Raw genomic sequence first — 24,327 nt, forward strand, 5'->3', positions numbered from 1 at the left:
GAGGATTAGCCTAGTGAGCCACGGCGCCAGCCAGATACACGTTTATGGAACAATTATTCATTTATGATACATAGTTCTTTTGCTCTAGTTGATTAAGCCTTCGAAGCAAATTCAACAATGACTTTACCAAATCTGCTATGTGCCTCTCATTAATTCATGCATGTCATGTGGTTGTAGAGGAATTTTTCTACTTCTTCCATTCATTTATGAGATTGAGCCATTTCACACCAGACATATGTGTGTAGAGTATTTAAAAACATTTACAGAAAAATGCAATTAAGTTTATCTTGCTGCAAAAATGTTTGAAATTCACAAATATAGGAATCTTTAAAGGGTTCAGAATATGGATGTAGTGAAAAATTTCATTTGTTACAGAGAATGCAGAAATCTTACTACCAAAAATCCGTACAAAATATTTGGGGTTCCTTAAAAATAAGTGGGTAAAATAAAAATCATATTTGTGATAACTTTTATGACAGAAGAAAGAACACTGCTGACATAAGATCTGTTTTTGTTTTACAGGTATCTAAAATGTTTCCTGTAATGCTGTTCATATGAAAAAAAGTTTCCACTTATGCTATCATTAAAAAATATGTATGTTTTTCAAGCTGCCATTGGAATCTTAGCCAACAGCTTCCTCTTTCTCTTCCACATCTTGACAATCCACCGAGATCATAGACCTAAGCCCACTGATGTGACCACGTGTCACTTGGCATTTGTCCATATAATGATGCTACTCACAACACTGGAAATTTTATTTGCAGATATGTTCGAGTCACTGAATTTTCTAAATGACTTAAAATGTAAGGTTTTGCTCTATATGATCAGGGTGATGAGGGGTCTCTCCATCAGTACTACGTCCCTCTTGAGCATCATCCAAGTCATCACCATCAGCCCCAGCACCTTCTACATGTCAAGATTTAAACATGGACTCACAAATTATATTACTCAGGCTTTCTTCTGTTTTTGGTCCCTCAACCTTTCTTTCAATAGTAACATGATCATCTACACTGTAGCTCATTCCAACATGACCAAACTACTCAATGTCAATAAGTACTGCTCACTTTCCTCAATGAATTCTATCATCATGGAAATATTTTTCACACTTGCATTGTCCCAGAACATCTTCTTTGTAGGTATCATGCTACTCTCCAGTGCATACATGATGATTTTCTTATCTAATCATCAGAGGAGGTATGAGTACCTTCACAGCATAAGCGTTACCCCAAGAACCTCCCCAGCAAAAAGGGCCACTCATACTGTCCTGCTCCTGGTGAGTTTCTTTGTGATTATGTACTCTGTGGATATCACAATGTCATCTTTCTCAACTGTATTGTGGAAATATGATCCAGTTGTCCTGGATGTCCAGAGACTTGTGGGAAATGTGTATGCCATGGCCAGTCCTTTGATATTTTTTAGTTCTGATAAAAGAATAATTGGTACTCTGAAAAATGTGATTGATATGACAATTTTAACAAGTTGATGAAACAAATCTGAAAAACTGAATTCTAACTCTGTTAAATATTCAAAAAATTAGGGAATTTAAATTTTAATTTAAATGTGTAGAATTTTACTTGTCTTTTTACTTGTAACTTTTTTTTTACTTTGACAATGCCTCCCTTAGTTCAATGGTCTCCATGTATTGAAATTACTTCTTAAACTTTCCAAACTTAATGTAGGATTTTTTTTCCTTTAGACTTGGCATCTATGAAGCAGCTTTTGCTACCTAATCCTTAGATCTTACTTCAGAAGGTAATCTGCATATTACTGTTTGTTGAAAGCATATTAACTAAGCATCCAATTCTAGTTTTACTGACAGTTTCTCAATGATCTGTTAATAGTTATTTCTGCTTTCACACATATAAACTATGGAGATTTTTCTCATGTCTTCGCAGATTATCATCCTTTTCTCATTTAAGTCTTTTCTTTGATGTTACCACTTTTCTGAATTCACTGATTTGTGTCTTCTTGTCAATTTTGGATACCTGAACACTAAGTAATTCTTAAACTAGTTTCTTTGATTTCTTTTGTATAATCCACACAATTAGATTATTTAATTCCTTTTCATTCTAACCTTTGTATATGTAGGTTTATATTTTTAACTTCTATTGATTTTCTCTTTTTATTTTACTTCTACTAACTATGCTCAGTAGTTTTTTCTTTGGCTCAGTCTAATGTTTGACATACATTTTATATAAAGTAGACTCAATTTACTTGCTGTTTCCCAAATATGCCTTTTTATTCATTTGGGTCCTTGTTATTTTCATGTATTTTGTGATTCTCCCATCTGCATTGTATTGAATTACATGTTTTAAAGATAATCCCCCTGTCTAAAGCTTATGTAATGTGAAATTTTATTTTGGTAGGTTATTTCTGTGTGAAAAAGTAATTAAGATTATTTCTCATATAGTGAGATATCACCTTGGAATGTTTGCAGTTAGTTTTCTTTTATTGTTTTTGCCCCTCCAATCTGAACACCCAAAAAGATTTCTCATCTTCATAAGTCCTTTATGAATAAAGAATCTGTTTCTTAGTTTTGTTTCTTCCATGGAAAATTTATTTGGTTTGCTTTCCTAGTTTGGGGGTTCTCAAATATTTCTTCCAACTTTATTAGACATTTTGGTGAATCTTACAGCATTTGATTATTTTAACTTTCTGCACTATAAGTTGTTGGACATATAACAGTTTCCCCAAAAGCACAATTATTTACAGTATACAAGATAATGTTTCACATAGATTTTCTGTAGTAGACAATCATGTTTCATGAGAAATCCCTTTTTCATTTTATTTGGAACATACTCCTCTTCCCCAGATTACTGTAAGTTAATGATAATGGGTAGAATATGATTAGTTTAATATTAAAATTTAATTTAAGCTTAATTTAATACTAGAAAACTGACAATATTTTGACAATTTTTATGAGTTATTACATTTCCTTACAATGTTCTCAATTACTGTTTTGCTATAGCGTTAACCTAATATTGGCAAGAACTAATTGTCCAAATTCAGGATTTTATCTTCAATCATCATTTTTCCTCATTGGCACTTTCACAACTCTACAAAAATAATCCTTCTGGATAGTCTATTTAAATTGTGAGTTAATATTTCTTTTTCTTTTTTTTTATTTGACAGATAGAGTTAGACAGTGAGAGAGACAGAGACAGAGAGAAAGGTCTTCCTTCCATTGGTTAATCCCCCAAATGGCTGCAATGGCAGGAGCTATGCTGATCCAAAGCCAGGAGCCAGGTGCTTCCTTCTGGTCTCCCATGTGGGGTGCAGGGACCCAAGCATTTGGACCATCCTCCACTGCCCTCCCAGGCCACAGCAGAGAGCTGGCCTGGAAGAGGAGCAACTGGGACTAGAACCTGGCACCCATATGGGATGCCAGCACTGCAGGTGGAGGATTAACCAAGTGAGACACGGTGCCGGCCCTAGCTTAAATAATCTTAATGAAATGTACATGTAGGTACAAATTGCTTGCTACATGTTACTTGATGGTTACTACTGTCATTAGAGTGCCAAGAAATTATGATATGCTGGATTTCTGTTGTGAGAGAAAAAATGACAGATTTTTATAATATATATATCTTTTTATTTAAACACTTATATCTGAATTCCGAAAAGGAACTTTATCATTTGCTTCCTTGTCATAATGTCCATTTTTTTGTATGCTTAATTAGTCAAACTTTAAAATAAATTACTTAACATTATTTATATGCATGTAGTGCATTCATTGTTATTTATATACAGATAGATTTTAATGAATCAGTGAAAATGGCTGATTTCTGTGTTGATTTTTCTCTCTTGATATATTTGAAAGCATATTTTTTTCTTTTTTATTGAATCTGTGTAATTAATTTGGAGCTTTGAACTATTAGGCCCATAAATATTTTGTGGCTTATAGTAGTGCCTAATATTATATGTTCTGAGTATTAACCCTTCTGATTCATCAAATTAATTTTGTTCATACCATCTTCAAACATAACTTAATTTTGTATTAATTCCTTCCTCTATATTAAAATACCAATTATTTTCAACTCAAAGTACCCAGAAAACCTATTTCCATGGACTACTACAAAATAAGTGACTTAGAGGCAGATATTATGAATGATAACTGAAGAAATTAAATGAGTTTACTTAGAAGGTCATCTTTAATGTTTTGTGGAAAACACATATTATGAAAAAGTTACACATGGATTTCAAATTAGTGTTTCATCAAATAAATTTGCTTTTTAATTCCAGTGGATTGTGAACATTTCAAATTACTCCTGCATATCAAGAAATGAACTGTGGACAGTCATTAAAGTAAAAATAAAATATTCACTAAAAATCTTCCCACATACAAAAGCTTCGGGTCCCATTACTAAATATGTGTCCACTAATATAGCTTTAACACCACTAGGTCATAAACATTCTGTACTCCTCAACATGGCTTTATAATTACTTTTTTTTTGCATTGGACTTTGACATAGAAAAAATAAGTAAACACATAAAGAAAAAAAGCATGACTGTTACATATATCTATGTTGTTACCAATATCTATGATGTTGATTTATTCATATGGGTTTTAGTTAGTGCATAATGTCCTTCATTTTAGCCTAAGAAACTTCTTTTCTCACTTATTGATGGCCGTTCTAGGAACACAATTTCAATTGTCACATTATCTAATACAGAATTTATATCTGATAGCTGTGGTTGTTTCCCTTTCAGTGACTTAAATGTGCCACCCACTAACTTCTGACTGATATTGTTTTGTACAAAAAATCAGCTGTTATCCTCTTTGAAGGTGTTTGGTGAATCGAAAGTCACTTCTTTGTTCCTTTTAGGATTGTGCATTCTTATTGTACATTAACTCTAGTAGAATGTTTCTTAGTGCACATTTTTATGATCCATTCTCTTAGACTTCACTGATTATCTTACATGGGCAGATAACTGTGTTTTGCCATATTTGGATATTTTTAGCCATAATTTTCTAAATATTCTACCTCTCCTTCTCCACTCATAATGGTTATCCCATGATGCATGTGTTAGTACAATTGATGGTGTACTGCAAATAGCTTGCCTGTTTATTTTTTCATTTGCTATGTGTTTTACTAAATAACATAAGTAAAACATGTAACACATCTAGATAACTTAATTTGCCTTCTCTTGATGTTCATTGATTCCTGTCTCTTCAAAACTATTATTTAAATTTTTTCATAATTTTTAATTCCATATTTATATCATCATCTCCTCAATGTCTTGATACCTTATTCCCTATTTAATGCTTAAAAATCTTTATATTACATAATTTACTTTTTACATTTTGATTAAGAGGTAGCACTTGTATAGTTTAGTGGGGCACAGTATAAACTAGACAATCATACATCTTTCTCCTGCTTTCATTAACCCTCTGGGCATTTGTAGGGTATTTAACAAAATGTTTTTAAAAGTAATTATACTTTTCATAAGGAAATAAACTTTTTAAATATAAATTTTTCATAAGGAAAGTTTATGCCTTTTTTGACTGAAACATAATTTTCTTTTATAAAAGTGTTAATTTCATTTTGCTCAGAATTTGACAGTCTGGATATGTAATTTAGGGCTATTGTGGAAACCAGATTCCTTTGCATATCAGAGTTTTTGTGGCAGCTGCAGTCATACATTTCTATGAAGATCCTACCAAAATATTTTACAAAGTATACACTCCTTGTTGTGAGTTGTCACTGAAATTTCTGTTGTGTTCTCTCTGGATCAGATAGACTGTGACTTGGCAGAGATTTTCTTAAATATTAGTGCTTTGAAGATTATCTCTTCAAAAAAGATATTCATGATGGATGTGATGGATGGTCAAATTAGAAACTGGCTTTCACAGAGTTGTTTTGACCATACATTCATTCCAATTTAGCACATTCCAATGGAGTGACAGACCCATGGGTCTCCCTACTGAACATTTCTGTGCTCAATTTGAGTGAGTTCATTTTATACATTATGAAACCAAGGCCTAGGGAAAGGGAAGGCTTTACTCAGGATCATATTGGAAATACAAATTAGATTAGAGATGGTGTCATTAAAATCAGAGTAGAATGGGAAAACATAAAATTTTAATCAGGGATGTACATTTATGACTAAAGAAGTTAAAGGATATTTATGTGGCAATATGATAAGATTCAATCAAATAAATGATTTATAGTTAGGCAACTATTAAGTACCATTTTTTAAAAATTATTTATTTTATTTATTTGAAAGACAGAGTTACAGCAAGAGGTAGAGACAGAGAGAGAGGTCTTCCACAGATGGCCACAACAGCTGGAGCTGAGCTGATCTGAAGCCAGGAGCCAGGAGCCAGGAGCCAGGAGCTTCTTCTGGGTCTCCCACATAGGTACAGGGACCCAAGGACTTGGACCATCTTTTACTGCTTTCCCAGGCCATAGCAGAGAGCTGGATGGGAAGAGGAGCAGCAGGGAATAGAACTTGTGCCCATATGAGATGCTGGCACTTCAGGCCAGGGCTTTAAACTGATATGCCATAGTGCCAGCCCCTAACTACCAATTTTCTAAGAAAACATTTTATTATTATTTATTATTTATTTGAAAGGCAATTGCGGCTGGTGCTGTGGCTTACTTGGCTAATACTCTGCCTGCGGTGCTGGCACCCCGGGTTCTAGTCCCGGATGGGGCACTGGATTCTGTCTCAGTTGCTCCTCGTACAGTCCTGCTAGCTCTCTGCTGTGGCCTGGGAAGGCAGTGGAGGATGGCCCAGGTGCTTGGGCCCTGTACCTGCATGGGAGACCAGGAGGAAGCACCTGGCTCCTGACTTCGGATCACAGTGCGCCGGCTGCAGCAGCCATTTGGAGGGTGAACCAAAGGAAAAGGAAGACCTTTCTCTCTGTCTCTCTCTCTCACTGTGTAACTTGGCCTGTCAAAAAAAATTAAAATTTGAAGGCAATTACAGAGAGACAGATGCAGAGAGAGAGCAAGCTTCCATCCACTGGTTCATTTCCCCAAATGATTGCAACCATCAGAGCTGGACCGATCTGAAGCCAGGAGCCAAGAACTTCTTCTGGGTTTCCCATGATGGTGCAGGTGCCCAAGCACTTGAGCCATCTTTTACTGATCTCCCAGGCCATAGCAGAGAGCTGAACTGGAAGAGGAACAGCTAGGACTACAACCAGTGCCCATATGGGATGCTGACACTCCAGGCAGTATCTTTACTCACTACACCACAGCACCAGCCCCAAATAAGTACCAATTTGAGAATATTGGTTTTGAGCAGTCCAGGAGATGGAGTCATGTAGGAATAGAATGAAAAATGCTGGTGGTAGAGGTAGATGGACTTGAGATCAGATCTTCAAAATACAGAAGTAGGTATTTTTTATTTAAGTATTTAGTATCATTGGAGTTGAGAGTGGAAAGTTCATGACTAAGCTCTTTTGAACTTCAGACAACAAATTGAACGAGGCTCGCACAAGCAGTGAGTAAAGAAACAAATGTTTATTACAGGAAAGTAAAGTATACTCATTATGAAAATATGAGCTGGCCAACAGGCTGAGACCAAAGCCACTTGAATGCGGTTAAGGTCTGTATATTTATAGGGGTGGTTATTTGCTGAGAGGCAACCCTCCGTGTGGTTCTGAGATCATCTGGCATGTAAGCCATCTGGACATTACCACATGCATATGAAGGTCAAGTTTGCAACTTTTTTCCTTAGCTTCCCCAATTATCTCTTTACTGCCTCAAGGTCAAGTATAACGGCAAGGAGGTAGAGACTGGAAAAAGGAAAAGCACACTAAGACTACAAAATAATTTGAGAATTTGTTTTTCTCAGATTCCCCAATTAACCCTTAACTGACTCCTGCCTCGGTATGAGAAGAAAATAGTAGTTTAGGATTACTCAAATGTATAATGAAGGCAGACTTCTGTGTGTGCTTGTGTATATACATGTGTATGTGTGCATATGTGTGTGTGAGAGAGAGAGAGGGAGGGAGAGAAAGAAAGAAAGAAAGAGAGAAATAAATATGGTCAGGGCAGGTGAGTTTGGAGCTGGCAATTAGACATCATGATTAGTAAGTCATGTAAATAAGTTATTATTATAAGACAGTATACTAAATATAGAAGAGAAGTGAAGATGGTGTTTGGGCTGTAGGTAGACATTAAGATGTCATCAGCTTTCAAATGTCCTTTAAAGATGTTAGACTGAGTGAGATTCCCTGAGAACAATTGTTGCAAGAAAAATAATTAGGAAGGGGCAAGAAGTAAAGTGTAGTGCATACAACATGGTAAATAATGAAGTAAAGCAAAACGAATAAATAAAATAAACCAACTAATAGGCTCTGTACCCTTGACCCAAGACCATCCAATAATTGATTTACCTCATGGAATTTGGAAACTTAGTAATCTAGTAGCTGTCCAGGAAAGAAATTAAATTATGCAAATGAGAGATGTTATAAATGGATGTGGGCACTGGTGGGGGGGGTGTGGAAAGACCATGCCAAGTTGTAATTTGGAGGTAGAAGCTGCTATGAGTTAAAAGAGAGAAACAATTAATATGGAGAGTGTCAGAGCACTGAGACACAGAGAAAAGATGCTGAGAATGGGGACAGGAGGAGAAGCATAAAGGGGAGATCTCTTTTTCTTGAGAGAAAGCAAGTGTGGCAAAGTGTTAGTCTCCTCATTTTTACTGCTGAATGTTTTACCCTAACCCATGTCTAATCTAAGTGATTCTCACACTCTGCAACATGATATTCTCAAACAGAAATTGAGAAGCAGCAGGTGCCCAGGATCTGTTTGAACTTATGCAAAAGGTAATGCACTTGAGCCATCTTGCTATGTCTGTGGAACCTCAATGATTCATGTTCAAAAGCCACTGCTGACAGTTAGGTCTGGGGGCCTCTAATGTTGAAGAGCTATTAAGTGACCTCTATGACCTAGTAGGGTTTCCAAGGTCCCGCAGATCCCAGCATCATCTTTCCAGAGTCTGACTGAAGTGGTATGGGAGGGAGATACAGAATAGCAGGCACTCCTGCATCTATACGACATGATTTTAAGTGGATTATTTGAAATACTGCATGTCTTAATATATTTATGTCTTTCTCATCTGGGTCCTTGGGATGCAGTGTGTCCTGGTTGTTCTGAGACTAGATTCTTTCTGATTGTCTATTTTACATGATTTCCGAACTCTCAGCATCACAAGACTTTAGATCTGCAAAGCTCACCTTGCTCTTTCCTTAGACAGTTTAAGATTTGGAAAAAGTAATGCTTTAGAATATTTCAATATGATTTCACCTCTTAGGATAAGTCTTCCCTGAGCATGTACAGGTGGGATTGATAGTTGTTTCTATAAATCCATATAGAACCTCATAAGAGCATATCACTGCATTCATTGTTTTGGATCACAGAGGTTATTTCCATAACATCTTCTCCCAAATTACTATGAACTTCTCATGTCCAATTCTTAATACTCAATGATTTCTGGTGTGTTCTTGGTACTCGAGTAAGGGAGGAGTGAGATCTATTCCTTACACTTATGCATGTAGGACACCCTTGAGACAGATTGCCAGATATTTTTTCTGAGAGAGAGAGAGAGGCCTGTGTGATGTGCTATCCTGTGTTTGTGAGAGGCCTGTGTACAAGGCCTGTGTTTAGGAGATAAGGCCTCTGTGTATGTAAGTTTCACAGGCTGTCATAGCCACAGTAACACTCATCTGGAGACAATGACTTACCTTTGTGGTAGAAGTGAGGCCAGAACTCAGTGAACTCAGTCACTATGGTCAGATTGGACAGCATATAAATCACAGTTCTTCATTTCCTTCTCTTGTGTAAAGTTGTCTCCCTCTTCTCACACTGCTGAGACACAGAATGTAAAAATCATGCACATGAATAAAAATATATTTCTAATCTGAATCACATTAATGAGTAAGACGCAAAAATACTTAAAGAAACACTTGGTATAAGTGAAATAAGATATACAGGAAAATATAAGATTCTGACCATATAATTTTGGAAAGCTTTATCTTAAGAAGTTAGGCAGGTTCAACATGTTAGATATGTTAGTATTGAAACACCTTGCTGAAGTCACTGTGACAGGATTCTTAGTTGTATTAGTTTAACTTACGGACTGATCATGCTTACAGGAAATATCCAGGGACATGGAGGATCTGATAGAGAAGGACTGTGGAATGAATCATCTAGAAAAGCAGGCAGAAACAGTCATGGTAGAGTAGGAAGCCCAGGAGACAAGGAAAGACCCCCTTGCCAAGAAAGGGCTACAGTCATGATTGAAGACACCATCAAATTTCTACATGCATTGGTTGTCATCTGCAGGATCAGATTTATCTGCTCATGAATACATACTTATAATCAGCATTATTTATTTCCTTATGCCACATGACTGAGAGATCCAGCTTCTCTGTGTCACTTGTCATCTAACCTCAGTTCCTAGGGTATATTTGTACTTCCCACTCATACTGCAGTACACAGTCCAGCAAGGGAATTTCCCTCAAGTCTTTCAAGTGGTTCCTCATGTCAAAGGCCATAACAATAGGAGTGTCTGTATATCAGCTTTGCCATCCTTAATCATCTAGACTTAGTGCTAATCTAAGGGTGAGGGAAATGCAGGGCATAACACAGTGTGCATAAATCAGAGGCCACCTTAAAATTCTGCCTACTGTGCCTACTCTTCTATGAAAAACTTTGCTCATGATGCAAAAATATCCCAATATCTCAAACTATTGGAAAAGTGGTTTAAAAGGTGAAGAGTTTGAAAGAGGGGGAAATATAGACCCTTTTCCTATGCCAAAATGCTCTACTTGGGCACCATACTCATTTTGAGCTGGATAATGTTAGTTGGGGCACAGGCCAGTACTGTTTTTAGGAGGATGACAGCTATCCACTGGAAGGCAGTGAAGCCCCTTATGTGACAACTGGAAATGTGTCCGGATAGTTTACAGAATTCTGGGAAGTCAAACTTACCCAGCTGAGAATCATGTTTCTACATCTTGTTAGTGCACATAGGGGAGGGCATTCTTTCCAGTAGTGAAGAGTTATGGTGCTGATTGGTAGGCATTGTTTGTTTTTTCTTATAACTTATGACATTGAGTGAATTCTTTCTAAAGTCATTGGAATTATGATACACCTGCCTACATTCACATTGGCTGCCAGTATTATATCATTTGCACTTTCAAGGTTGTGAATTAGTGTGGGAGTCCTATTTAATGTAAAAGGATGATGGATGGCATCAGTTCCCCTTTGGTCTCTTCACTTTTTCACAACTCTATAAGAGAGCTGAAATGTTCTTGCATTAAGACACTCAGCACCTATCACCCTTATGAATGAGGGCCCTACTTTCCTATGTATTTCTCTCTCCTTTGATCCTTGATCTCCCTTTGTTTGCCACAAAGTTTCAGATATTTCCCTCTGTTTCCTGTTAATTTTCTTGTTAAAAACAACCATGGGTGTTCAAAAACTATCTTGTACTGTAGTTTGATGATAAATATTTTGCTGTGCTCATAGATAAAATAGGTCATCTTTTACAAGCTTCAAACTTACAAACTTCTGTGTTAACCCAAAGGTAGATGGTAAAAAATATATCCCAGGAAAAAATTAGGTCTAAAGAAAAGTCAACATCAATGCTTGCTGTTAAGTGACTAGTTTAATATGTAGAACACAGGAAGATGCCCCTGAGTCTATCTTAGTCAGCTTCCTTCATCTGAAGTACTTAGAGAATGGATTTGTACTTTGTTTCCTTTCTTCTCTTTGTAGGTTCTCCATGGATTAAATCATCAACAGTGACAGGATTTCTTCTGTCTCCATTGTGGTGTATAATCTATAGACTATAATACTGTATATATTCAATAGTAGACCATCTCAGCTATCTACTCTCAGGATGAAGTTGGAAGATGTCTGACAGTGGCCTGAACACACTTCTTTGTCTTAGAGACAACCTCAAGTATTAGACTGTTGAACAGGTACTGTTGGCCTAGGATACTTGTTGACTAAAAAAAAATGGGGTTAAGTTAATTTTAAAATCTAGATAAACATCTGGTGTGAAATTGCTTTGTATCATGTCAGACTTATTTTGTAATTTCTTTCTTTTACAGATCCAACTGGCTGTAAATAATAATGGATAATCTGATCTCTAATCTTATAGTCTAGATGTGTTTTACATATTAAGAGTTTTTAATTCAAACCTATAAAAATATGGTGCTTTACTTTAAGACTGCTTGCCCTCAGTACTTCCTGAGAGTAATAAATCATTCTTTGAGTTATGTCACTGATTTCTAATTATATTTAAAATTACAATTTATGAACATACAATGCAAGATAAACAACCAAAATAATTGTAAGAACATGAATGACTATATAATGGAAAGTCATCTGGAAGTAAGCACTGCTATTTGGTCTTATTTATTTCACATTCCTCCTCAGCGCTCAATGAATAATCAACTGGAAATGCTGAGGAAGAAGTCATACAGACAGTTTTGGTTTTGACATTGATTTCCATACTTAAGAAAAAGCATGGAAATGTTAAAGGAAATTTCACATGCCTGTGGGTTGGCATGGGGAGGATGGAACACTTTTGAGAGATTAAAAAAAGTAGCCATGCATATTTTCATGAATAATTTATCAAATTTTTCCAAACTGTGTTTTAAATATATCATTTTATTGGCTCAAATTCATATCAGAAATACTTGTTCATTTTTAGCCAGAAACTCCATAGGTGTTATAGAACACAAAAGTACACACACTATGACTTACCCTTTTGCCTTAGCATTTCAATCTCCGAGGAATGAAAGTTGCTTTAGGTTTCACATTGATCAAAATAATTCTGAAGATTTCAAATACCCTCCAACGTCACAACTCTGACTTAATCTGCTTCTCTGAGGAGCACTGTGTCTGCTATGAATCCCCACTGGCTTCATTCTAGTAGTCTCTAAGCCAAATTCCAAATTGAGTGAGATTTGTGGGTGATATTACAGAATCGACTCTTCTTACAACTCACTCATTCTCACTCTTCTGTGATAAGAATAACTATAGTGAGATTCCAAGATGATGAATTTGGGAATAACACACTGTGATAGGCTACAGATGAACAGGAAGAAAAAGGATAGGGAGTACACTCTCAGGATAGAATAGGAAAGAAAACTGCACTGGAAATCCTACAACAGGAGAAGGAATGTCATGGACCTGTGTGGAAGGTGCAGACATGCAGTAAGAACACCATCACAAGCACGACTGAAGCAGCCAAGAGCTGGAGCAGGAGGCAGCTTGGAGACAGAGGCGAGGCTGGGCTGAAGCAACCCATGGTGATATAGCCAGAGGGAGACACAGTGTGAGTCTGGACTGGAGCTCTGGAGGCCAGCAGTTGCTACAGGTTGTCCACAGACCCAGTGGTAGGAGAAGGGGCATATTTAATTCACCTCAACTTCCCCATGAAAGTTCCTGCTGCTTGGATGAGAAGGAGCGAGCATCATTTTTGATTAGGGCAGGAGCTGCAGAAAAATTTGTGCACATGCACAGCAACTGGCTGAGCAGGACTCCCTGTTTTTTGCAGTACTGGCAGTAATGGTAAGGAGATAGCAACATTTGGCCAGTGACTCTCATGTATGCATGTGATCCAGTGACTCTAGCAAAGAGAATACTAGGCAGTCCCCACTGACTTTGAGCCTGACAGGGAGGTAGGTGGTCAACCTCAGAGGACAATGAAGCGCCCACAGACTCCCAGGAGCAAGACACCTAGGCAGAACTGTCTCAGGGAACATTTGCAACTCTATTGACTGGACAGCTTGGTAGGGCAGAGAAACTTGTGCACTCGGAGTCTGTTGGGGCCTTTTGTACTGAGACTGTAGAGACTTGGTGGATACATGAAAAGGTACAGGGTATAGTGGGGCCTGTGGGCAATCACTGGTTGCAGCTCCACATGCCTGGATTTCCTTGGTTACTAATAACAGGTCTTTGCAGCAGAAACTGTGCTCACAGTGAAGACTGTGCAGAACACTTGTGGGGTTTATAATGGTTCAGAACACACCCAGGCATTGAGATCTACTATAATCACCTGTGTGTTACTCTGGAAAAGTACCCCACACCTAAGCACTGACCAGAGCTCTGTGGCCATACCAACCATATACCTCTGGGTATTTACTAAAAGTGCAGGCATTACATTAAGTCATAGATCCATAGCTCAAAATAAAAAAAACTCTACCATGAAAAGAAAAAAAAAACTCCACAAATTTATTCATTGTATTTAACTAAATACAAATGAAGAAATTCAAGAAACAATAATAAAGAAGACCCTGTGAGAACACAACTATGTTTCAATATTTAAATGTTTGGATGAAGAGATTGATGAATTTCTGGAAATAGAATTAAAAAGTAAACATAGGTTATTCTTAAGCAACCAGAAGCAAATCCACAAACTTAAGAAAACCATACATGGTATGAATGAAAATTTTCCTATGAAACTGATATGTTAAAGAGAAATCACAATGAAATATTAGAAATGAAATATTCAATAGACCAAATAAAATATGTGGTGGAAAGCCATAACAGAGATTTGGCATGGAAGAAGGAATATTGTCCTAGAAAACAAAACTTTGGAAATCATTCAATTAGATCAAAGAAGAAGAAAAAGAAGAAATTAGAAAACTTAAAAACAGTGTTGGAGATTTATGGGATACTATCAAATAACACAACATACAGGTATTAGAGTTCTTGAAGGTGTAGAAAGAGAGAATGGATTAGAAGCCCCATTTAGTAAAATAATTAGAGAAAACTTTGCTAATTTGGAGAAAGAAAGGAACACTCATGTAGAAGAAGTATATAGATCTCCTAACAGATATTACCAGAAAAGATATTCACCATAAAGACCATAAAATGTGCATTAGAGAAATCCAGATTACTTTCAGAGGATCCAGTTAGACTCACAGCTGACTTCTTATCAGAAACACAAGCTAGGAGAGAATGGCAGCATATATCCCAAATCTTAAGAGAAAAAAAAAACTGTCAACCCAGAATACTGTAGCCTGCAATGTAGTCATTTATGAGTGAAGGTGAAATAAACACCTTTCATAACAAACATAAATTGAAAGAATTTGTCACTTCTCATCCAGCTTTACATAAACTGCTTAGGGATGTGTTATGCACAGAAACACAGAAAGATAGCCATCAGTATGAAAGAATGTAAAGTTTGATAATCCTCCAGTAAACATACAAAAGAAATCCAAAGTAAGCACTAGGAATATTTACTGGAAAATGGCAGAGCCAAGTTTTTAAATATCAATAGCCACATTGAATGCAAATGGCCTCAACTCTCCAGTTAAAAAAAACAGGCTGGTTGAATGGATTAAAATATATGACCGTCTATTTGCTACCTATAAGAAAAACATCTCACTACCAAAGATACATACCAACTGAAAGTAAAATACTGGAAAAAATTTTTCCATTCCAATGGAAAGTAAAAAAAAGTCAGGTGTTTTCATCCTAATATCAGACAAAATAGATTTTAACACAAAAAATTGTAACAGATGAAGAAGGGCTTTATATAATGATTAAGGAATCAATTCAACAGGAAGATGTGACTAAAATAAATGTATACACAACTAATTATAAGGTGCTTATCTATTTAAAAGAAATGTTAATGGATATAAAGGGATGCATAGACTATAATACAATAGTAAGGGGGGTATCAATATCCAACATTTATCAATAGATCAAATAGACAAAAATCAGTACAGAAACATAGTGCAGGCATTACACATAGGTAATAGAGTCTATGGACCAAAAGGACCTAACAGATATGTAGAGAACATTTCACCCTACAGTTGAAGAATGCACATCTTTCTCATCAGTACATGGAACTTTCTCTAGGCTAGACCATATTCTAAGTCCATAAAGTAAGTCTCAACAAATTAAAAAAAATGTTGAAACACAACATACATCTTCTTTAGCCACAATGCAATGAAGCTGGACATCAACAACTTGGAAATCTCTAGATCATATGCAAACACATGGGACTGAAAACATGTTCCTGAAAGAACAGTGGTTCATAGACTAAATCAAAAGTGAAATCAAAAATTTTCTGGGAACAAATGAAGGTGACAATACATCATATCAACATTTATGGGATACAATAAAAGCAGTGTTAAGAGGAAAGTTTATAGCAATTGTTGCCTAATGAATAAATTGAAAAGGTACCAAATAGAGGAGCTATTAATATATATCAAGGACCTAAAAAAAAAAAACAAACCAAACCTCAAATTAGTAGGAAGAAATACATAATTAAAATTAGAGAAGAAATAAAACTCAAAGCAAAAAACAACACAAAAGATCACTGAAATGAAGAGCTTATTTTTTGCAAATAAGCAAATTGGTACATCATTGGGCCAACTAACAAAAAAAGGGGGAAGAAGACACAATTCAATAAATTTAGAGATGAAAATAGAAATATAACAGACACCACAGAAATAAAAAGAATCATGAGGAATTACTAGAACAAAAAATTGGAAAGCTAGAAAAAACGGAGAGATTCCTAGACACATATAATCTACCAAAATTTAGTCATGAAGGCATAGAATATCTAAACAGATTGATAACCAACAGAGAATGAATCAGTAAGTAAGACCTTTCCAACAAAGAAAAGCCCAGGACCTAATGGCATCACTTCTGAATTCTACCAGACATTTAAAGAACTAACAGTATTCTTCTCAAGCTACTCAGAAAAATTGAAAGGGAGGAAATCCTCCCAAACTCCTTAAATGAAATGTTAATCATTTACTTTCTAAGTCAGAAAAATGATACAATAAAGAGAACTATAAACAAATATCCCTCATGAACATAGGTGTAAAACTCCTCAACAAAATATTAGCTACTCGAATCCAGCAAAACGTCAGGCATATAATTCACCTGGATCAAGTGGGATTTATTTTTATTATTTAGGAATGGTTCAACATTCACAAATCAATAATTGTGATATATTACATGAACAAACTGAAGAACAAAACCAATATGATTATCTCAATAGATGCAGAAAAGCATTTAATAAAATACAACATCCTTTCCTGAGGAAAACCTTAAACAAATTGGGTATAGGAGGAATGTTCCTCAACATTATCAAGGCAATTTATGACAAACCAATGGTCAGCATCCTACTGAATGGTGTAAAGCTGAATGCATTCCCTCTAAAATTCAGATCCAGACAAGGACGCCTACTCTCATCATTGCTAGTTAATATAGTCCTGGAAGGTTTATCCAGAGCCATTAGGCAAGAAAAAGCAATCAAAAGGATATAAATTGGAAAAGAAGGAATCAAACTATCCCTAATTGCAGATGACATAATCCTATATATAAGGAATCTGAAAGACTCTACTAAGAGACTATTTGAACTCATAAAAGAGTTTGGTAAAGTGTCAGAATACAAAATGAGCACAGAAAAATCAATAGCCTTTGTATACACAGACAACGCCACAGCTGAGAAAGAACTTTAAAGATCAGTCCCATTCACATTGGCTCCAAAAATAATTAAATATCTTGGGATAAATTTAAAAAAGAAGTCCAAGTTCTCTATGATGAAAATTACAAAAGCACTAAAGAAAGAAATAAAAAAAAAACATTTAAAAATGAAAAAAAAACTTTCATGTTCATGACTTGGGAGAAGCAACATCATCAAATGTCCATACTTCTGAAAGCAAATTACAGATTCAATACAGTCTCAATCAAAATTCCAGTGACATTCTTCTCAGACCTAGAAAAAATGGTGCTAAAATTCATATGAAAACATAAGAGATCCCAAATAACTAAAGCTATCGTATACAAGAAAAGCAAAGCAGGAGGCATCACAATACCTGATTCCATGACATACTACAGGGCAATTAATATCAGAACAGTCTGATGCACAAAAACAGACAATGGAATACAATAGAAATTTCAGAAATCAAACCATGCAATCACAACCAACTGATCTTTGACAAAGGAGGCAAAAATAAATCCCTAAAAGAATGACAGTCTCTTTAGCAAAGGTGCTGGGGAAACTAAATCCCCATGTGCAGAAATATGAAATTTGACCCATACCTTACACCTTACACAAAAATCCACTCAAAAAGGATCAAATAACTAAATCTACAAACCGATACCATCAAATTACTAGAGAACATTGGGGAAACTTTGCAAGACCTTGAGATAGATAAATACTTCTTGGAAAAGAAAGACCCCAGAAGCACAAGCAATAAAAGCCAAAATTGACAAATGGGATTGTATCAAACCTAGAAGCTTCTTCTCTACAAAAGGAACAGCAAAGTGAAGAGGAACAAACACAATGGGGGAAATATTTGCATACTACATAGCTGATAAAGGATCTTTGGAGAGCTCAAGAAATTCCACAACAGTAAAACAAAAAACCCAGTTAAGAAATGGGCAAAGAGCTTGAACAGGCATTTTGGAGGAAAGGAGATTCAAATAGGCAACAGACATTTGAGAAAATGCTCAAGATCTCTAATCATGAAAGAGATGCAAATCAATACCAAATCAATACCACAATGAGGTTTCACTTTGCTACAGTTAGAATGGCCCTCATACAGAAATCAAACAACAAATACTGCTGAAGATGTGGAGAGAAAGTACCCTGGCCCACTGTTGGTGGGAATGTAAACTGGCACAACAACAGTGAAAGACAATATGGAGATACCTCAGATATCTGTATATAGACCTACCATAATGGTTCAGCCATCCTTCCACTTGGAATTTACTCAAAGAAATGAAACCAGCATATGAAATTGTTATCTACCTCCATGTTCATGCAGCACAATTCACAATAGCTAAGATATGGAATCAAAACAAGATGTTTATAAACTGTTGAGTGGATAAAGAAATTACGATATATACACACAATGCCATATGACTCAGCTGTAAAAATAAATGAGATCCTGTCTTTTCCAGTAAGATGGATGCAAATGGAAACCATTATACTTAGTGAAATAAGCCAGTCCCAAAAAGACAGATAACACGTTTCCCCTGATCTGAGGTAACTAGCAGAGTGCCTGAAATATGATATATTGGAGTGAAATAGACATTTTATGATTCAATGATTGCTACAGCACTTGTCTCTTCTATTGAGGAACAATGCTTTTTTTTTTTTCCTTCAAACCATTGAACTCTTTTACTAAGTGTAGGATTTACTATATGATCATTAAGTAAATTGAAAATCAACCTTTGTAAAAATTAAGAGTGGGATATGCAAGGGTGGAGGAGGAAGTGGTGGAGCATGGGCTAGAGGGAGGGTAGGGTGAGAAGTATCATTTTTTCTAAATATGCATATATGAAAAACATGAAACTTGTCTAACTTACATAAAATTTAAAAATTTTAACAAAAAGAATAACCTCTGGGATGTTGATAAGATATAAATGATGATTTTTTTTTTGTTTGCCTGGAAAGGTGGAAGCTCTGCAAGAGTTCTTGAGGCATCATTACATATGCTCACTCTTCCAAAAAGCTGAAGTTATATATTTTCACATCAGCAAGTTAAAAATCATTGGCCTGCAGAAAGTTATATTTAGAATGTTTGCAATTTATTTATAAATTTTTATAGATATTCTTATGAATTCTGCAAATGTTAAATTTTACTTTTTCCTTAAAGATTAACTTCTAGAAGATATTTTATTATTTTTAATTATAATACCCATAAGTGAGTGTGCATGAGTGAGTGTGTGGCAAAAGGAGTACCTGAAAGTTTATGAATAAATATACATGTATAGGCATATATGAAATCTAAGAGATCATGTTTAGGGGTCATGTGAAGATATTAAATGCAATGAAACATTTAAATCATTCACTAACTCTTTTCTGCAACTTATTGTCATCACATTATTGTCTTCAAGTTAATTTGTACCTTTTTGGGATTTCCAGAACCATCATGGCAACTTAAACTTGAATAGCTAAAAGCCAACCTCAAACATTAAGAAATTCTTTGAGTATAGTAATATGAAACAAGATAATGATTTTCTTTACTCATCAAACCCTATCACTTGCTTTACAAGCAACCTGTGTGAGTTCTTGTCCAATCCCTCAGATACCTTCAACTGCTCATTCTCTGCAGTTGCCACAAACATAAGCATACATATGCCACTTATACACATTCTCACTACTTATTCTTTCTAAACCTCTAAGGAAAGGACTAATAAATACAATAATTTATATAATTAGTGTATAAAAGAAAACAGTATACTTCCCAACACAAAGAAATTTGAAATAATTGTGTTCAGATTGCTTTTTGAGAGGACAAAAAAAAAAATAAAAATCAACACAGTTACTCTTCGATAACCAAAGTAGAAAGATGAAAAGAATCACTGTTAAAAAATAATAATAGAACAGAGGCCAGCACTGTGGTATAGTGGGTAAAGTTGTGACCTGCAGTACCTGCATCCTATATGGGCACAGGTTAAAGACCCGGATGCTCCAATTCCAATCCAGCTCTCTGCTATGGCCTGGGAAAGCAGTAGAAGATGGCCCAAGTCTTTGAGCCCCTGTATCTGCATGGAAACCCAAAAAATTTCTGGCTCCTGGCTTCAGATCATAACAGTTCCAGCTGTTGTAGTCAATTGGGGAGTGAACCAGTGGATGGAAGACCTCTCTCTTTCTCTCGGCCTCTCCTTCTCTCTGTGTGTGCAACTCTGACTTTCTAATAAATGAATACATTTTTAAAAAGACTATAAATGACTCATGTTTTTAACAATTAAGATTCTTACATATGATGTCAGTAATCACTCATGGGTCTTCACATGAGATGCCTAAGCTGCAGGAGCCTCTTAAATTTGCAAACTTCATCAATCTTTAGACAAGGCCATGAGCAAAGTGGAAGTTCACCCTTCCTTTCAGAGAAAGTACAGTCTTTTTTATGTCCATTTTTCTCCACTAAGACCTGAGCAAAAAATAGTCCTTTTTTGGGGGGACACTCTGTACTAATATCCTGACTTCCAATACCTCAAATGCTCTTGTGTGCTTTTTGATCAGACCAGAATTCCTTATGGACTGATTCTGAGGACACTGAGTCATACTTACAGTGATTTTCATTCTGTGAGTCTGCTGTATGGGTTGCTTAGCATGTTGAAAGATTCTCTCCTCTTTAATCTAATTTTACCTACTTTTACCATGCATCTCCTGGAAATTTGGGATTCCATAGCAAGTTATAACTGTACCCTTCAAAATGAGTCCCTAGAAATTTATACAAAACTATACAGCTGAATAGTCTTTGTAGGACCTGAAAAGACAAAGTAGACATGGTTCTCCATCAGCATAGTTTTGGATAACATATGACTTGGATACATTACATTAGCTATTATTTTGACACATTAGAGAACCATTGTTGTATCAAAAATAGGGTCCATTATTTTACCAAGCATGCATAGGTTATTTGCAACAACCAGCATAAACCCAGAGTAACATACTAAAAAAATGCCACTTGATTTGGGAAATGCTGTCCAAGAAGGTCATAGAGAATACCACCTGGTCTGGGAAATGCCATTCCAGAAGAAAACTGAGAATATCTTCTGGTTTGTGAAACTCCATCCAAGAAGAGCACCACCATGACTGGGACATAAAATCCCAGGAAAACAGAGAACACCCCGACATCTGAGATTCACTCTCAGATGGTTACAGAGAACATTGCCAAAGTTGGAGATTCACTCTCAGAGGGTAATAGAACACAGTGGCACAAATCCAAAATACCAAACTAAAATAAAATACATTGCACTGCAAACCAGGCAAGTAACATGCAAAAGGCAGAAGGCACCATTCTGTGCATGAGATATGTTGCCCATATTCTGGTAAGGGCAGAAGTCCTCATAGAGTCTGCCCTCCAGGCAACTATGTGTTTTTAGTGGAAACTGACATATTAGAGTGGAAGCCCCACCTTCCACCATAGGAAGTAGACCCTCCACCATGTTTGAACCCCCATTTACTGAGACTATTGTGGTTACAAGGCAACAGAATCTGTCCTTTCCAGTTTGTGCCACACAAAACCAGCCATAGAAGAGTCACTATAGCATGCCAGATCTTAAAACCAAAATCCTGAGGCAAAGCAATAACCAATAACCATAAAATCATCCCCTAAGAAAATTGGATTTCCATGTGCAGAATCATGAAGCAAAACCCCTACCTTTCACCTTACACAAAAATTCACTCAACATGGATTAAAGGCTTAAATCTACGACCCGACACCATCAAATTATTAGACAGCATTGGAGAAACTCTGCAAGATATAGGTACTGGCAAAGACTTCTTGGAAAATACCCCAGAAGCACAGGCAGTCAAAGCCAAAATTAATATCTAGGATTACATCAAATTGAGAAGTTTCTGTACTTCAAAAGAAACAGTCAGGAAAGTGAAGAGGCAACCGACAGAATGGGAAAAATATTCGCAAACTATGCAACAGATAACGGGTTGATAACCAGAATCTACAAAGAAATCAAGAAATTCCACAACATCAAAACAAACAACCCACTAAGAGATGGGCCAAGGACCTCAATAGACATTTTTCAAAAGAGGAAATCCATATGGCCAACAGGCACATAAAAAATGTTCAAGGTCACTAGCAATCAGGGAAATGCAAATCAAAACCACAATGAGGTTTCACTTCACTCCGGTTAGAATGGCTCACATTCAGAAATCTACCAACCATACATGCTGGCGAGGATGTGGGGAAAAAGGGACACTAACCCACTGTTGGTAGGAATGCAAACTGGACAAGCCACTATGGAAGTCAGTCTAGAGATTCCTCAGAAACCTGGGTATACCCTACCATTCAACCCAGCCATCCCACTCCTTGGAATTTACCCAAAGGAAATTAAATTGGCAAACAAAAAAGCTGTCTGCACATTAATGTTTATTGCAGCTCAATTCACAATAGCTAAGACCTGCAACCAACCCAAATGCCCACCAACAGTAGACTGCATAAAGAAATTATGGGACATGTACTCTATAGAATACTATACAGCAGTCAAAAACAATGAAATCCAGTCATTTGCAACAAGATGGAGGAATCTGGAAAACATTATGCTGAGTGAATTAAGCCAGTCCTAAAGGGACAAATATCATATGTTCTCCCTGATCGGTGACAACTAACTGAGCACCAAAGGGGAAACCTGTTGAAGTGAAATGGACACTATGAGAAACAGTGACTTGATCAGCCCTTGTCCTGACAGTTGATGTACAATGTAATACTTTATCCATTTTAGTATTTTCACTTTGTTTTGTTCTAGTACTATTGGTTGAACTCTGTGATTAACACACAATTATTCTTAGGTGTTTAAATTTTAACTGAAAAGTGATCCCTGTTAAATATAAGAGCGGGAATAAGAGAGGGAGGAGATGTACAATTTGGGACATGCTCAATCAGACTTGCCCCAAATGGTGGAGTTAAAATCATGCCAGGGGATCCCGATACAATCCCATCAAGGTGGCATGTACCAATGCCATCTCACTAGTCCAAGTGATCAATTTCTGTACACAATTGATCATGCTGATAGGTCTAAGAGTCAAAGGGATCACACAAACAAGACTAGTGTCTGCTAATACTAACTGAAAGAATCAAAAAGGGAGAGAACGATCCATCATGGGAGGCGGGATACAAAGCAGACTCATAGAATGGCAGATGTCCTAAACAGCACTCTGGCCTCAGAATCAAACCTTAAGGCATTCGGATATGGCTGAATAGTCCATGAGAGTATTTTAGGCATGGAAAGCCAAGACACCTTGGAAAAAAAAAAAAAAAAGAAGACCTAAATGGAAGATCTCTGCGAGTGAGATCCCAGTGGAAAGAACGGGGCCATCAAAGAGGGAGGTACCTTTCTCTGAAGGGAGGAGAGAACTTCCACTTTGACTATGACCTTGTCGTAATAAGATTGAAGTTGGCAAACCCAAAAGGCTTCCATAGCCTTGGCAACTCATGACTAGAGCCTAGGGAGATTACTGACGCCATAAACAAGAGTGTCAAATTGTTAAGTCAACAACAGTAGTCACTGTGTACTTATTTCTCATGTGGGATCTGTCCTTAGTGTGTTGTCCAATGTGAAGTAATGCTTTAACTAGTACTCAAACAGTATTTTACACTTTGGGTTTCTGTGTGGGTGCAAACTGATGAAATCTTTACTTAATATATACTAAATCGATCTTCTGTATATAAAGATAATTGAAAATGAATCTTGATGTGAATGGAATGAGAGAGAGAGCGGGAGATGGGAGGGGTGTGAGTGGGAGGAAAATTATGGGGAGGAAGCCATTGTAATCCATTAACTATATTTTGGAAATTTATATTTACTAAATAAAAAAAATCTAAAAAAAAATAAAATGATACACAGTCAAAAA

General features: G+C 36.3%; 1 protein-coding gene across 1 annotated transcript; it reads left to right on the forward strand.

The window, feature by feature from the left end:
• The first annotated feature begins 574 nt into the window (after positions 1–574).
• LOC149119338 (putative vomeronasal receptor-like protein 4) lies at positions 575–1,483 on the forward strand. The gene has a single exon (XM_089325141.1). The coding sequence runs from the start codon at positions 575–577 to the stop codon at positions 1,481–1,483; it is 909 nt and encodes a 302-aa protein (XP_089181267.1).
• The last annotated feature ends 22,844 nt before the right edge of the window (positions 1,484–24,327 follow it).

The sequence above is a fragment of the Oryctolagus cuniculus genome, chromosome Y, assembly GCF_051225735.1.
Source record: "Oryctolagus cuniculus isolate XC-2025 breed Fujian yellow rabbit chromosome Y, ASM5122573v1, whole genome shotgun sequence".
NCBI classification, from domain to species: Eukaryota; Metazoa; Chordata; class Mammalia; order Lagomorpha; family Leporidae; genus Oryctolagus; species Oryctolagus cuniculus.

What these genes read in the sequence shown, in the direction of transcription:
- LOC149119338 (XM_089325141.1), top strand. Translation starts at nt 575, where the DNA reads ATGCTATCATTAAAAAATATGTATGTTTTTCAAGCTGCCATTGGAATC.